The sequence below is a fragment of the Daucus carota genome, chromosome 4 (assembly GCF_001625215.2).
Source record: "Daucus carota subsp. sativus chromosome 4, DH1 v3.0, whole genome shotgun sequence".
NCBI classification, from domain to species: domain Eukaryota; kingdom Viridiplantae; phylum Streptophyta; class Magnoliopsida; order Apiales; family Apiaceae; genus Daucus; species Daucus carota.
The window spans coordinates 43,004,624-43,020,464 of record NC_030384.2 but is presented as its reverse complement, the minus strand read 5'-3'; the positions used below and the strand labels follow the sequence as shown (position 1 = coordinate 43,020,464).

General features: G+C 34.2%; 3 protein-coding genes across 5 annotated transcripts; 1 reads left to right on the top strand and 2 right to left on the bottom strand.

Moving 5' to 3' along the window:
• Window positions 1-281: 281 nt before the first annotated feature.
• LOC108215994 (ubiquitin-conjugating enzyme E2 28) lies at window positions 282-2,704 on the bottom strand. Its single transcript, XM_017388642.2, is given in 6 exon segments — window positions 282-521; window positions 523-656; window positions 731-835; window positions 1,492-1,619; window positions 2,094-2,171; window positions 2,564-2,704. Coding segments are annotated over 5 exon segments (486 nt in total). The 5' UTR covers window positions 2,164-2,171; window positions 2,564-2,704; the 3' UTR covers window positions 282-472.
• Window positions 2,705-4,559: 1,855 nt separating this feature from the next.
• LOC108219551 (probable calcium-binding protein CML21) lies at window positions 4,560-9,113 on the top strand. Of its 3 annotated transcripts, none has more exons than XM_017393051.2 (5): window positions 4,560-4,710; window positions 5,877-6,108; window positions 6,540-6,742; window positions 7,605-7,779; window positions 8,476-9,113. In XM_017393051.2, exons 2-5 carry the CDS (start codon window positions 5,913-5,915, stop codon window positions 8,604-8,606), a joined length of 705 nt encoding a protein of 234 aa, XP_017248540.1. In that variant the 5' UTR covers window positions 4,560-4,710; window positions 5,877-5,912; the 3' UTR covers window positions 8,607-9,113. The 3 variants fall into 3 exon arrangements, with proteins under 3 accessions (XP_017248540.1, XP_017248541.1, XP_017248542.1); XM_017393052.2 differs by having other exon boundaries at window positions 5,860-6,108; XM_017393053.2 differs by having other exon boundaries at window positions 4,573-4,710; window positions 5,854-6,108; window positions 8,476-8,747.
• A 468-nt stretch (window positions 9,114-9,581) lies between these two features.
• Window positions 9,582-15,354, bottom strand: LOC108219109 (KH domain-containing protein At5g56140). Its single transcript, XM_017392395.2, has 7 exons — window positions 15,142-15,354; window positions 14,115-14,200; window positions 12,513-12,658; window positions 11,534-11,650; window positions 11,336-11,452; window positions 10,435-10,578; window positions 9,582-10,197 (listed from the first exon to the last, which is right to left on the bottom strand). Exons 1-7 carry the CDS (start codon window positions 15,240-15,242, stop codon window positions 10,048-10,050), a joined length of 861 nt encoding a protein of 286 aa, XP_017247884.1. The 5' UTR covers window positions 15,243-15,354; the 3' UTR covers window positions 9,582-10,047.
• Between the last annotated feature and the right edge of the window lie 487 nt (window positions 15,355-15,841).

Genomic DNA, 15,841 nt, shown 5'->3' with positions numbered 1-15,841 from the left:
AATTTGGTAAGGATTAGCCTCTGGAGAGTGGCACTTTCATAAATATCACACTTAAACCACTGCTCCTGAGTTTACTTGAGAGGGGTGAAGCATGGTAACACAAAATAGTCATATAGTCTGATGACATCGTTATTTCCCACAAGACCAATTCAGTGATTGAATTCACAACATTTTAGACATCAATACTTACTAACAAATCATCACAACCTACCAGGGTATAGCAATAGCACGTTGAACACATAACATTCTATTTTACTATCCTTATAAAAAAAAATTCAAAATTAGCATGAACAGAAATTTAAGGTGAGCAACTTCGATAACAGAAATTTTTTGGTTTTAGATTAACAGTATTATGCTGAACATCCTCAAAGAACAAGAAAGACAACAAAACAGACCATTGTTTTCTGAAGTTGAAACTTGTTCTTTATTTAATAATAGCATAATGACCAGGCATTCCATGGTATGCTCCCTTTCAGCCCACCACATTCAGAACGCACATAGCATGCTCCCTTTCAGCCCATAGCATATTTCTGAGTCCAAGATCGTGCAGTCGACTCGTACTTGGCTCTATCAGTCTTGTACGTATGTGCAATCTCAGGCACCAAAGGATCATCAGGATTTGGATCAGTAAGCAAGGAGCAAATTGAAAGCAGAACCTGAAAAAACTTGAGAGGTTAAACTAGTTCACACAGATTAAAATTAACATGTGTCAACGTGCTCTACCCTATACCTTGGATACTGTCAGTGCAGGACTCCACTGTTCCTTGAGGATATCAAGGCATATACTACCGTTGCTATTAATATTTGGATGGTAGACTTTGGTCCTAAATGAAACCTGAAACATGAACATTTCGTTTAAATAGCCATAAATATATATACCAAACAGCAGATAAGAGAGGTTAATCACAAACCAAATAATCTACAAGATTACCAGTCCATTGTTTTTAAATGAAGTGCTGATACAGTTCAAAGTCTCCACACCTCAACACCAGTTTGGTTGGTGGATACTATCATCATTTTTTTTCATAAAAGAGCAGCTTGACAACCTTCTAACAAAGTTCTAGGTGTAATTCTCAAAGCTTAACTTCAAAGATTTTAATGTCGGACAATTTAAACAGTTTGACTTTTGACAGTGCGAGGATGTTGCAGGTCAAGGCTTGCGCTCTTAATTCAGTGACTGTTGTATTAGATAATTTATTATTTATTATATATGAACTAGAATGACAGAATAATCAAGATATAGATAACATCACCACAGCCACAATTAATCATGACTTTAAAAGTCCAGATCAAACGAAACAGATTACACTGGCCCTGTAAGAATTCAGGCTGACAAGGGTGGCTAATACACCAACCACACATCTATTATATATGAGAAGATAAAAGGCTCCCACCTCGGCAATCATTTATTAAAAATATCACAACAAAAAAACAGAGGTCATAAACAAACGAAGACGACAAAGTAAAAAGAAAGTATAACATAGTTAATACCTTTGGGGGCTTGAACGGGTAATCAGGTGGAAAATGAATGGTCACGAGAAACACCCCACCAGAAAAAGGACTGTCTGCAGGTCCCATAATCGTGGCTTGCCAATGAAACATATCTTCACCAACAGGTCCTGTAAACAGAAGCAGAGAAGCATAGAAATTGACATTTTCAGGTCAAATTTAGTTGTTCAGTGACGAAATCACGACAAAATTTTGCACTATTATAATTTAGCTTAATCAATTACATATTCCACAGATTAAAAAGTTCACGTGAGGAATATGTATAAAGTAATCATCTAGAACATTCATAAAAATGACCATTAGACTACCAGCTTTTGCACGTATGTAATGAGAACAGAATAAAGAATCAACCTTCACATCTACGGCTTACTTCCACCATACTTTTATATGAAAAACGATCAGCTACAATCTTTTATAACTCCTACACTTTAGCTTTACCATAAGATTCTCCAAAAATTTAAAAGATCATACCTTTCACTAATGCAATCATCAAGAACATTAATTTTAAGAGACCATTGCAGTACCACAGTGTGCCGTAATTAAATAAAATAATAAACAATAGAATGAGAAGAGTGAAAACCAACCAGCACTGCATGAAGCAGGGGGATCCTTCTGCAAATCCTTCAACTCCTTAGAAATCCTCTTAGAAGCCATCACTCTTTCTTCTATCACCAACCACAATAATAACCATATCAACAATCATATAAACAAAACTTCTAACTACTTTTTTTAATAACAAAACATATAATGTACACCAAAATTACAGCACCAACATAATCAAACATAGTAAACTAAAGAGTCAATTCAATCTTCAATTTTTCAACATAAAGATACATACACACGCTTACACACACATACACACATAGAACAAGCTAATTAAACACATGCCCTTCGTCTTAAGAAAACTAAAACCCTTGATCAAAATCAACAGATTGTGCGTTAAATCAAACAAAACCAGAAGGGGATACAAAGATCTAAGAGATGGATCAATTCAGCGTATATAAACCCTAAAAAACGGTACAAAAGTAATGAAAGGAAAAGAAGTGAAACGTACGATTAAACGATTGAGAATGGAGAGACTGAGTAGTTTGGGGGGATTAAATCGCTAGGGTTTGTGGGTGAACGGAGTTTTTTTATAGGAGCGCAGCGGCTATAGGTACACGCGGCTATGTATATATAGCCCAAACAAACACAAACACGTATTGGAAGAGGGGGTATGTGTAAAGACACCGCGTGTCCTGCAAGGATACTACTACACTCCTTTACATGCACGTCCCTGCATTTTCCTCTTTATTTTTTTTATTTTATTTTAACTATTACTCCCTGTATATTTTGATTTTGACCGATCAATTTGATCACATTTTGATTAGAATTTATATACTCCCTCCGTTCAAATTAGATGTCCGCTTAAAAAAAACACAAGAAAAGTGGTTGTTCGCAAATTAATTGGATCAAAATATGTGGAGTGAGATTGATCTAGGAAATATAAATAAGAGATATGTGGAGTATAATTGACTTTGGAAATATGATTTTGCATTGAAAGTTGAAGTGAAGAACTAATTTGAAACATAAATTTTTCTTAAAATTGGACATGTAAATTGAAACGGAGGAAGTATATTTTATGAATATATTATGAAAAAATATATTTAGTATATTTTACTAAGCAACTTTCAGATTTTAAAAATATTGAATTGATAATTTTTATTGTTTAGTCATGGTCAATTTGACTCCCATAAAATCAAGATCGTAAACTAATTCTTCTGTCTCTTTTTAGTTGTTACTTTGATTTTTTGCACGTGATTCAAAGTGATTAAAAAATATTACTTTCACTTATTTTTTTTAATATATTCTTTTTATGAATAAAAATATAAATTATAAACTTTAATTCAAAAAAATAGAATTTTAAAAATAATAAGTTAGAAATAAATCATAAACCTATAAATCATTATTATTATTATTATTATATTTTTAATAAGTCAGCACTCAGTTTAAAGTTAGAAATAAGCTATAAATTGATTGAAAACAGAAGTTAGTTTAATACTTTTTATTAGTGGTTTAATTTTTCAAAACTTTTCTTTGATAAAAAAATATTTCTAAAATATAAGTTACCCGTAAACTATTTTTTTATATATATAATAATTTATAAATAATTAATTAGTCGAACTACCAAAACAGACAACCCCGGCTTATCATATTAAATTCGGCCAAAGGCTTCATTGAGCAAAAGTGATATTGAGCGGTTAAGTTTATGCAGGTTAATTTATGCCTTATGACTTGCACAGTAGGTTGTCTGTTTTAGTAATTTTGATATGCTAATGACTTATGAATTATTAAAAATATAATAATAAAAATAAAAATAATTTATGAGTAACCCATGGTCTATTAGCAATTTTTATAAGAAAAAAATTAAAAAAAAATATAAGTTATTGACAAAAATATCTCAAACTAACTTTTAGTTTTAAGTCAATTTTTGTTTAATTTCTAATTTTAAACTCTTAATCTACACACAAATATATTTTTTTTAATTTAAAATAAAAAACACTCAAAACAGGATTTAACCGGATAAACAGGCTCACAGAGTCACAGTCCGGAGGTGCACCACAACCGTTGCTGCTGGCTCGTTAACTCCTTAGCTAACAAGTGAGCAATCATGTTTGCAGATCGTCTAACAAAAGACAATTTTTTTTTTTGTCACGAGATACTTTCTCGTAGGACAATTTAATTGTGTTTGAACTCTTACATAGGTATATTGCTCCTAATTGCATATATGAATATCATCTCTTTTTTAAAATATAAGTCGTTTGATTTTTTTCACACATTTCTAAATCTTTTGATCGCATGCTAAAAATTATTATTTTTGTAATTTTTTTTTGAATAAAAATATAATTGATAGTATTATTAAAAAAGAAAAATTTCAAAAATAATGATTTTAATTATGCGATCAAAAGACTTAAAAATACATGAAAAAATGTCAAACGACCTATATTTTAAAACGGAATAAGTAATAAACATCCCCTGATAAATAACATTGCCCTTGATCAAACTCTCTTGATAACAGAGTTGACAAAACAATAAAGGAGCTCCATAACTCCCATTGCCATTCGCTTGTTATTACACAACCAAATAAAGTAAACTCTCTCGTCTTTCATTTCTTCACCTCCAGATTTTCAGTCAGACATTTTAAAGATCTTCTTCTCTCAGGTTATCTTGTAAACTTCCCCATCATCATCATTTTATTTATTTCTTCCTGTGTTTTTTTCATTGTGGATTTGAGACCGAGATTACTTGATCTTTTCTGCGTTGTTCATTTCTTATCATGTAATTCTTGATTCTTGATTTCAGCTAGTGTGTATTTGTATTGTCTGTTAAAGAATCTGAATCAGTGGTAGTGACCCATTTGTTTTTTTCCCCACATTTCATTTTCACTGAGATCTATCACCATCCTTCAATTTTTCTCAACTCAATGATCTTTTATTTTTGGAAAAAAATTTAATTATCTTATTACCTAATTTACATGATCACTAGTATAAGTAATGCTATATACAGATGTTGGTTGTTGTCCTGTTGTGTAGTTTGCCTAATTTAGTTAGATCTTTGTGCAGGTTTTGGACATACAAGTGTTTATTTATATCTGTATATAAACAAGAAGAACACACAATACAGAAATAAATACCCAGGAATTTGGTTAGAGGATAAGTTAACCTTTTAGATAAATTTTACTCGGAAGGCGGAAGCTATTGGTAGGTAATTTAGTCAGCGAGTCAAGTTTTTAACTTTATAATGGGTGGGAGCTGCAGCTATGTCCTATGCGTAGCTTGTTTCTCAAATGCTATTGCAGAATTACCTCCAGGAGCGCCATGTAATTGGTCGAGTTTTATAAGTTTGACGTGGGTAATGCCTTATTGAGATTTATACAGTCTCTTTAATTTAGTAGCAAGAAGTTGTGTGCTATCTGAATAAATGGCCAGGCATGCTGATTGATGATCAATATCTTGCATTTTGCGTGTTCATTATCTCTTCTATTTACTCAACTTATGTACATCAGCATGTAGTTTACTGTAAACGTCAATTTTAATTAACCATGTAAGATCTGAAAGTGCAATGTAAGTGGAGTGGCTTTAAGATGATTCTAAATAGCTAATCGTCACTGTACTTGCTAAATCAACATTGAAATAGAAATTGTATCTATGTTGTTAAGCCTTCAAGAGAAGTAATCTCAATCTGCAAAATTTTGAAAAGAGAGGTTATAGTCACATATATACTGTCTTATCTAATCTAAAGCAATATCATTTCAGCATCAGTGTATGATGTATAGAATCATTTTTTTTCTGTTACTGATTGCAGTATCAGTATATAACTGTTTCCAGGTTGGATCCCCCATCGCGTTGTTTTGCTAAGTGACGATGGGTGGTGCAGTAGCAAAGGAGAACTTACCCAAGGCATTAATACCCGAGACACAGCTTGAGGCTAAAATAGTTGAGGCAATGCAGTACAGAGAATCTGAAGGAACTTCCCTGAAATCATTTAACAGCATCGTCTTGAAATTCCCAAAAATTGATAGCAGCTTACAGAAATGCAAAGCTACTTTTCAACAATTCGGTGAGTGTGGTATAGTTTCTTATATAATTTATTGTTGTATGTTTAAATCTTTGATAGTTTATTGATCAAAAACCAATTTCCTGAAGACCTCGAATAGGTGTTGTGGTACAGTGGCAAGGGTACCAACATTTAAGGGAGAGGCTACTCTCGGCTCTGTAAAATATATGAAATTATATCATATAGCTGTAGTGAAACGTTATCTTTCCTCCGGTGTACTTTTGCATCTTGAAATTGTTGTTCAGCAGCACAATATGTGTTAGTTAGTCAACATTCATATATAGTCATCTAAAGGCATCTTAACTAGTGCTTACCAAGCGGATTATACATTTATTCTTATCTTTATTCACTCTGTACCTTTCATTTTCATTGGTTTTGATTTTGCTTTATGTATTAATCAGATGTCTGAGATTGGCTTGTAATTTTGTCATTAGATGAGGATGCAAATGGTGTAATTGATCGAGAAGAACTGAAGCATTGTTTCCGTGAGTTGGGAATTAAATTTACTGAAGAGGAAGCTACAGACTTATTTGAAGCGTGTGATATTGCTCATGACACGGGCATGAAATTTAGTGAATTTATTGTGCTTCTTTGCCTTGTCTATCTTTTAAAGCAGCGTTCAACTGACCCTCACGCAGTATCCGATATGCTTATTTCTCTAAGCTGGCTTTACTTGTGATTTTTGAACTTCTGTTGGGTTTTTAACAGACACAGCATGATGACCTTCCCTATCAAAGACCCATTTCATAAGATTCTACCATTAGTAGGTTTTTGTGAAGATTCTGACATACACGTAATTGCACTTAGTTTTCATAAATAAGCTGTTTCAAGACTTATGATCTTCCCTCTTTGTGTAGTTCTATCTGCTGCTTGTGATGTTGATTCCTTACTATAATACTATCTGTTGTAGTTACCGTGATTTGTTACAACCAGTATGCGTCTCCGATTGGAATCTGCAACTTGCAGCTCATAGTTAACTTTTATCTAAGCTTCCAACCTAATTAAATTTCCTGTTTAGCCTGCCTTTTTTTCAAATTGTTGTCACCCAAATAAAGGATACTAACTGTGTTACTTGGATTTTCTTTAAAGTCGAAACCCCCAACTCCCTAAGGCTATGCTTGTTTTGAAGGATTATAATTCCCGGACTTTTATCTTAGTTATTTTGAATATTGGACTATATCCTATGAAAGTACATTCCATTCACATTCCAGTACATTTTAATGAGATTATAATACAGTGTGAGAAAAGGTAATATAATCTTATAGAATTGTACCGCAAAGATGATTGTAATCTAATTTTGTGGGACAATAGTCCTTTCAAATTTTGAATATGTAATAGTCCACGGATTATAATCTTTTAAAAGAAACATGGCCTTAGACTTGTCAATCTGGTATTTTGCAGGCAAGTACCATACCAACAAAGTGCCAGTTGGAAGCATATGTTTTTCTTTCCTGTTTATTTGTTAATTTGGCTGTAGTGCATTCCTTAATGTTCAACAGAAATCCCGGACAGGATTACCAGATCTGGAGGCGACGTTTGAAACATTAGTTGAAGCATTTGTGTTCTTGGACAAGAACCGAGATGGCCATGTCAGTAGGAAAGAGATGGTTGAAGCAATTAATGAACCAACACCTGGAGGACATTCTTCTGGGTGCATAGCCATGAAAAGATTTGGTTAGTTTGGTTCTCTCTCTACAACATGCATGCACTCTATTTGTAACACAAATTAGCAAAAGCTTCGCACATGAAATGATAAAACCCAAATGCCCAGAGCAAAGCATCTCTAGTGGCGATGGTTAAAATAGTTGGCTTAATTAATACAAAATAATGATGGCTAAATTGCAATGAACAACCTGTAAGGTGATGTGCTTTAATTAGGGTAGTTACAATGATTTGGTGTGGGTGTATGGGGTTGTTTATATGGTTGGCTAAAGTAATATAAAATAGTGATTGGCTAAAATTTATAAGGTATTGTGCTTCAATCAGGTTAATTATAATGGTTGGATGTAGGTCTCGAGAAATTCAACAAATTTAGCCAATGTGACGAGGTTGCCTATAATTTTGGTTAAGAGTTCTGGATGACTTTAGGTCTTGAGTTTTGCAATTTAAACAAATTATGTATAACTTTTATCATGTAAATTTTTTTAGCAAAGGGCTTCTCCTATTATGAATAGGCACATCTGAGTTTTTCCATGTGATTTGAGCATCTTCATAGAAATCTGTTCATTTAAAAGAGAGATTATAAATGGTGGTGAATAGCAACAGGCTATATAATACGCCTTTTTATCTTTGCTTGGACTAGTATGTTGACTTATTTTTAGACGTGTCAAAACATTTTAGTCTTTCAAACAATCTTTATTATTATTGCAGAAGAGATGGATTGGGATAAAAATGGAATGGTGAACTTTAAAGAATTCCTCTTTGCTTTTACTCGGTGGGTTGGACTAGACGAGGAGGAGGAGGATGAGGATGAGGATGACGATGAAGGAGAGAAGAATTGAATCAAAAATATAGGACGTCCAGAGATCTGGGATTGCAGAAGCAGCAGAACTTTCTACTGGAGCAACGAAATGAATCAGCTTCTCATGGTTTTCCAATAAATGCAATATTACCGGACCTTGTTCTATTGAATCCCACCCTATGCTCCCCAGCACTTGCTAATATTTGTCTGAGGTTGGCTTGTATATATGATGGTTGAATTGTAACTTTATGGCCCATGTAGTAGGTTGGTATTTCTTCTACTAGCAATGTATTTTTTGTCACACCAAGCCCCAGATACAGAGGTGGGAGAGTGCAACTGTGCAAGTGAATCCAGAAATCTCTTCTTCAAGTTGGTGCTCTGGTTTTTCTACAAGTAATCAAGAAAAGGACGCGGACAATTGAACATTTTTCTTTCTTTCTTTTTTTTTTTCCTGATAATTTAGATATACTGCTGGTACTTTGTATGATTTCTCAAACACTATTTCGGCATCATAATTATCGAGTATAACACCTTTTCTTTTGTTGAAGTTCCGTTAACAAAGATGGTACAAACAATGTTACACAAGTCCAGCAGACAAGATGATGACTTCGGCTCCACTTCTTTTACAAATAGACCTTATCAGAACCTTAGAAAGAATCTCAGCAGAAAAATTCTGTTAATTTATATGGAGAGGACTGTTTAATTAAAGACCTTAAAGCACTTGAAACATGCTGCAACTGCAAGCAAACGGAAAATCCATCGTCTTTGCGTTCTCTTTTAATAAAGGTCTACGTAGCACTGACACCTATTCTATATACTTGGTGCTTCTTTCAGAACATGCAAAAAAATAAAATTTGCCAACATCTACAAATTATTACATTTACTTAGAGTAGACAAGGAATCTAGAAAAACTACGCTAGTTACAACCTAGGAGGATGAGTTTATCAACTCCCCAGATCGGTATAGTGGAGACTAGGAAGTGTCACCCAATTTGGAAAAAATAAGACTTTAACGATTCAAGTGGAGCAGAACTACATTATGGAATATAATATAATACAAAACAATCCGACCCAAATGACATGTTACAGGGTAGATTACTGTTCATCACACGTTGTATAAATCAAATACCTTATGCTCACGAGCTCCCACCCTATCAAAACTCCCATCAAAAGTATAGAATAAATCCAATAATACATAGCAGCCTTCAAGAAAACCATTACACAACCAAACTGCTAGTGATATTCAAGAAATCTCTCAGACTCTGGTCCTTTAATATGTATAATGTAAACCTCCCCAAAATAGATGATAAACACACTTCATATCATATAGAAACGAGTTAGAACTGACACATGAAGGTACCAGTGCCCCGATGGCAGTTGGAGGAACTGGCCTATACAGCACAGCAACTCCTTTAGCATGGAGACTGCTGATAATGGCAGAGACAATACAAGCTCCAAAAGCCCAATAATAAAGATTAGTCATCACCCCCTAGTCTTTGCCCTCTTCATCCCTAGGCTGCTATTGAAGGGAGATACAGAACCAGACATTTGAGAACCTTCATCACGAAGTGTACCATTGATCAGTGCCAGCTCCCGTAGCTGCTGTTTCTTATAGAAATCCTGTGATTCATCCTGCATTAACGGGTTTCATCATATTTAGAGGAAGTGTTTCTTCAGTTTATTGTTAGAGCTAATTTGTTATGATTTTCCATTTCCCAAAGCTTAAAACAATTTGGAAGCTGACATTTGGCCTGAAGTTTCAAGGACATTTGGCTTGAACCACAAGTTTTACTTCAAAGCATTTTTACATAAAAAATCTTATTAAGCTTACAAAATTTGAATTATAGAGAGTAGAGAATGATATGGTACCACAGGCTTGAGCAGATCTTCAAGGATCTCACGTGCTTGCATAAGACGAGCATCAATTATTTCAACTGGTAATTCTGCCTCAACTAGTATGTGGAGAGGTTCATTCAGGTGCTCGTACCCAGGTTTCCCTCTCATCATCTCCTCCTGTAGACAATTTATTTCATTTAACTAGAATTTTGTGAACAAAAAGAGAGAAACTGCCTTCTAGCGAATCATAAAATTGATATTCAGATTATCAGACCATCTTCTTGCAAGTATAAAGGTAAAAACTTAGTTTCTAGATATAACATTGTCTATCAGAAAAATACTTCTTAGTTTCTAGATATCACCCTGTCTATCAAAGATTACTTTAAACAGTCAGCGTCAAGCGTGTTAAGGATTTTAACTTTCGTTTATATTCAAAAATGGTATACATTTTGTAAAGTATTTTAAATGGTCCACCTTTTTGATTACTAAGTCCTAAACTTCCACAATAAACTTACATAAAGGAAAATTTCAAAGAAAATTAACCGCTCTACCCTCTATGTAACTTCACAGAATTAGTATACCTCTTGTCACAAAGACTATGATGAAAATTGAACATTCTTATAAAAATTCTAGGAAGGAAGGAGGGGGGAGACCATCAGTGTAACACAATGTGGAATATCAATTTTCTGCTACACTACAACGATTTTAAAGGTACACTATACACAATTATGAAGTATACCTATTCCCACAGAGAACTATATATTCAAATATATGTGGCGAAGGCAACCCTCCCCATGAGAACATATGACAAAGGTCATAAGTACAATTCCTTACTCCCCGTCTCATTTGTACAAATATACATATAACTTCTCAATGAAATAAAAATAATGCTACACATCAATAGAAGTCTTTACTAGGACGACTGGAAACATACCTTGACTGGATCCTTGATGCTGCCACGTCCCCTGATCAAAACACGGCAGTCCGTACTTGCTTCCACGCGCTTAAGAGAGTTCCCTCTCGGCCCAAGGAGGCGCCCAACAAAGTTGAACTACAATGAAGTAGAAACAAAAGTTTGCATTAAAAGCATTAATGAGATCTTGACAATTAAATAAAGCAAGGAGATCCATACATTAGGATAGTGGTCCACAGGAATATCTACCCTGATCGTTCTCTTCACTATAAGACCAGATGAACTACCTTGAGAACCAAGCCAGCTCTGTGAAGGTGACGGTTGTAGACCTGATATCTGAAGAGAAAGAACAAGAAAGCTACTAACCCAAGAAAAGGTACAAGAAATTCTATACATGCCTGGCTATGCAAAAAAATTAGACGGAAGAGATACAGCTAATCTACTGTGACCTGTGCAAGATAGATCCAAAACAGTAACATATAAACCTATATAGGACTGGCTACATCTCATATGCTTCTATAACCTTTTATAAAATAACTGCAAGCAAATAAAACTACCAAAGACAATTCTTACAAATAGTAACACACTAACACCAAACCACATGATGTTATATGAGAAAATAGTAACTTTTAAGATGCTAGTTCAGTTTCTAATCACATACTAGAGTTAGATAAATCTGGACACAACAAAAGTGTTTCATGACCTTTTGTGACAAAACGTATTGACCAAATAAAAGTTATCTAAGTGTCAGTATCATGCATGAGATCGATAGGCCTCACTATTGTTTCAACCAATTTAAATCCCAATAGACCCTTTCAACCTCCCACATATATATCTGCAACCCTAGAATGCATTGCATACAAGGCAGATACAGTAGGTGGATTATGCCCCCCAGACCATAATGTATCACGTGACAGCATAATTTTACCCAAAAATGTAAGAACTATCTAATCAGAAAGTTTTATATCAGAATTATGGTTAATCTATGTTACACTCATGATGTTGTTAGCTTCAAGTCAACCTACCTGTTATAGCAGAACCGATCCAAGTTTGATTAGTACAACAAAGTAAGCTAGTCAGCATTAGATGTAAAAAATGAGTGTCAGCATTAGATGTAAAAATGAGTGTCAGGAATGATTCTTGAAACAGTACAAAATTAGATTAAACAAAATGTTATGTTAATAGTTAGTATCCGTACTTCTGATGGAAATGGTGATGTCCATCTGTTCACATTGGCTCCTCCATTCGAATACATTCCTCCTGAAGCCAGGGGGCTGGCAAGTTCAATCCCACTTTGTTCTAAAACTGAAGCATTCCCCAACAGTGTGGTTACACGCAATATTTCTGCTCCAAAATAGTCAATTTTCAAGAATAAGATGTACCAGTCAGCTTTTGTTAACAATTTAGTTGCCAGTCACCAAAAAATGGACAGACAAGAGGAAAATTAGCTGGGTCAGTTAAAAAGTAAAGTTGCCCCTATCTAATAAATTTGATCTTTCTATAAGTTATAGCAAAGAAAATAATAATATGTAGTTAAATGTCACATCATTAAAGAAATGGCCTGAGCTCATCCTTCACAGAAATTATTAAATATTTACATTGCGCAACACCACCCACTAAACTTGAGCTGATTCAAGCACAGATAACTTAGTAGTACATCTGTCATATGTTAGATCACAACAGTCATAAAAAGATCCTAGCTTAACTCCATGTCCCCATAATACACTCGATCAAGCAAACTTCTATCTGCTTAAAAGCGTGTTTCAAAGAAGTTAGACCTTGAACAGCTACAAATGTACACTCTTAAACCAAGAAATGCCACAAAGGCAACTATGTTAACTTGGTCAAACTAACAACAGTCAGTAAGTCCTCTAAGCTTCTACATGAGGGTAAAATTGCTACTCATTACATGAGTTGAGCCAACAATAACCATGATGGGACATGTTAATGGTCGGTTCCTAAAGACATATATACTTATAGGTTGAATGAACAATGCCTCGGGTTTGAATTAGGCAGCTGCTTCAACTCTTATTGTACAGAATACTGATATGACCATAAAATATAGTTAAATAAGCTCTTAAATTTAAAACTGTAAAAGTGTACAAAACCTGGTGAATATATTCCTTATATTCAAAAAAGCAATCAAGGAGAGAAAGGGAACATAATATACCATATCATATATTAGTACAGACCAAAAAGAACACTAAGGTTCACAAAAAATGGGCAAAATTTTCCATCTACTCAAAAAAAGTACTGTTACAGAAACTACTCCAAAAATACTCTTCTTTTGGAAAAATAAAATATTCCAGACACAATAACTGTGCGGTTTAACTGTTACTTGCAAGAAAAATCACAAAAATGTGAGATACTGCAATATCATGGCAAAACTTTCTCCGAAAACAGATGGAAGTATATCAAACACTAAGACCATGTATTCATGTAATAAAAATATAACAAGCAGAACATGTGGGCCAGATTTTCATTTAAGAGGCCTTTATACAAATTTGGTCTAATACTGCTTAATGTCACTACTATTGCCAGAATAAGATGCTCAATGTGGTAACCAGCATAATACCTCACAAAAAGTCAAGGAAAAAAGGAAATCACTACACAAGATGGGGGATTTAAAATTACATACACCAAATCTCCTGTGTAGATAAAAGAAATAAAAGAAATTTCTATGGGGTAAAATCAATTACTCACTTCCCGGTTTTTTTAATTAAATTTTACTTCAATATTTTGATTTAACACAGAACACAATAGGGGGGCAAAACAACATTATCAAGATTTCCAGTCTTACCCTGGTTCAGCAGACGATAGCAATTTGGTAGAACTGGCATAAATGGACTAAGTTTCTGACGTTCGTGAATTAGCTCGGACAGATACCTGCAAGAATGCAAGTAACTAGTTTACAGTCTATTACGAAGATGCATATAGAAGACAAGTATTCACATAAGTGGAACGTGACATATGATGCCAACTGTGATTGTATCAACAATTCAGAACTTTTAAAATAAATATGTTTAGTACATTAAAATATAATACAAGTTTGCTTGATTCACTGTGATATGAATCAATATCATGACATTAGAAAACATGTGTAGGCAGCTCAACAAAAAGTGTTACTTGAATTTAAAATGTTCTAAGCAATTATATGCAAGATGATAGTCTTGACAACCAACATCCAATTTACCGTATCTTAAAGTTCAAAAAGACATAGTTTCAGATTTCAATATAACACTATATTATCATACGATCATCTCAAAGTTCCAAAAGAATGGCACAAAACAAGTTTTCAAACAAAAACAATTAATGTACTGCAACGAATTTCTAGAACAGTCACAAAGTGATTCATTACTAATCGAACACCTTAAACTGACCTGCATTGAGATTGTTACAGTATCCTCACAAAACAGCTGTAGCACACATTTTCACTTAAGAAAAACCACATTCAAGTTAACATGTTGACGAACCGATAACAAGTAAATCCATAGTAAATTAAAGTCAATCAATACAGTTTACTGAAATCAAACCACCAGAAAACAAATCCATTCACCTCAAATTAACTGCAAAACTCCACCGTAAAATCATAAACAAAAAATCACAGACACATACACGAAAGTTAAATCTAACAAAATTACTCAATCAAACCAGTAGATCAACAAACACAAACACACATACATCACATATAAACAGAAGAGCAACAGATCCACAACAAACTGAACTGAATTGTTTAAAAACACGATCGATCAACTACAACAACACGTAGTAAGATAGACACACACGTGTATATATATAATTCGTAGTAAAAGAGGGGAGAATTATACTTTTCCTGCTCGACGATAGCAGAAGCGGCGGAGCGAAGAGCACCGATGTGCGGCGAGTGAGGAGCCGATGGTGAGTACGCCATGTACCTGCCGGACGACATATTTTCCGGCGATATCGGCGTCAGATCGCCGATAATCAGCACCGTCGGTGGAGAGGGTAGATAAGTGTTGATAGCTGATACTGTTGTAGTGCTGTGTGTGTGTATTTATGGGGGTTTTACACGACGACACGGACAGTCAGACTTGTACTGTTGCGGTTGAATCTCTTTTTACCGCAAAATTTACTGCACAAAATATCGAAATTATTTTTATTTAAAATTGCGAAATTATAAATTCCGTGAATTACTGAAGAAAAGGAGCAATACAATGTGATTTAATTCTTGTTTCGTGGTAGACAAGCGGGTCCGAAGCTCATTATTAGGCCTCATCATTCAATCTATTCACATGATATATCTTGCCTTTCCTCTTGCACAACACACATTTACAGCTTGTTTGGTCCGTATAATCAGAATTTCGAAATATAGGAGTATTTTATTTATTGTTAAATATTGTTAAATTTAAATTTATTGACTGCTTTTTGTTTGACTAGTAAAGTTGGTTAACTAATTAGAAAGTTGAAATCTGAATAATTGAACCTGTTAAGGGTTGCAATCAATTATTATTGTGAAGGAGGTGTGTAAATCATGACCCCAACCAACTG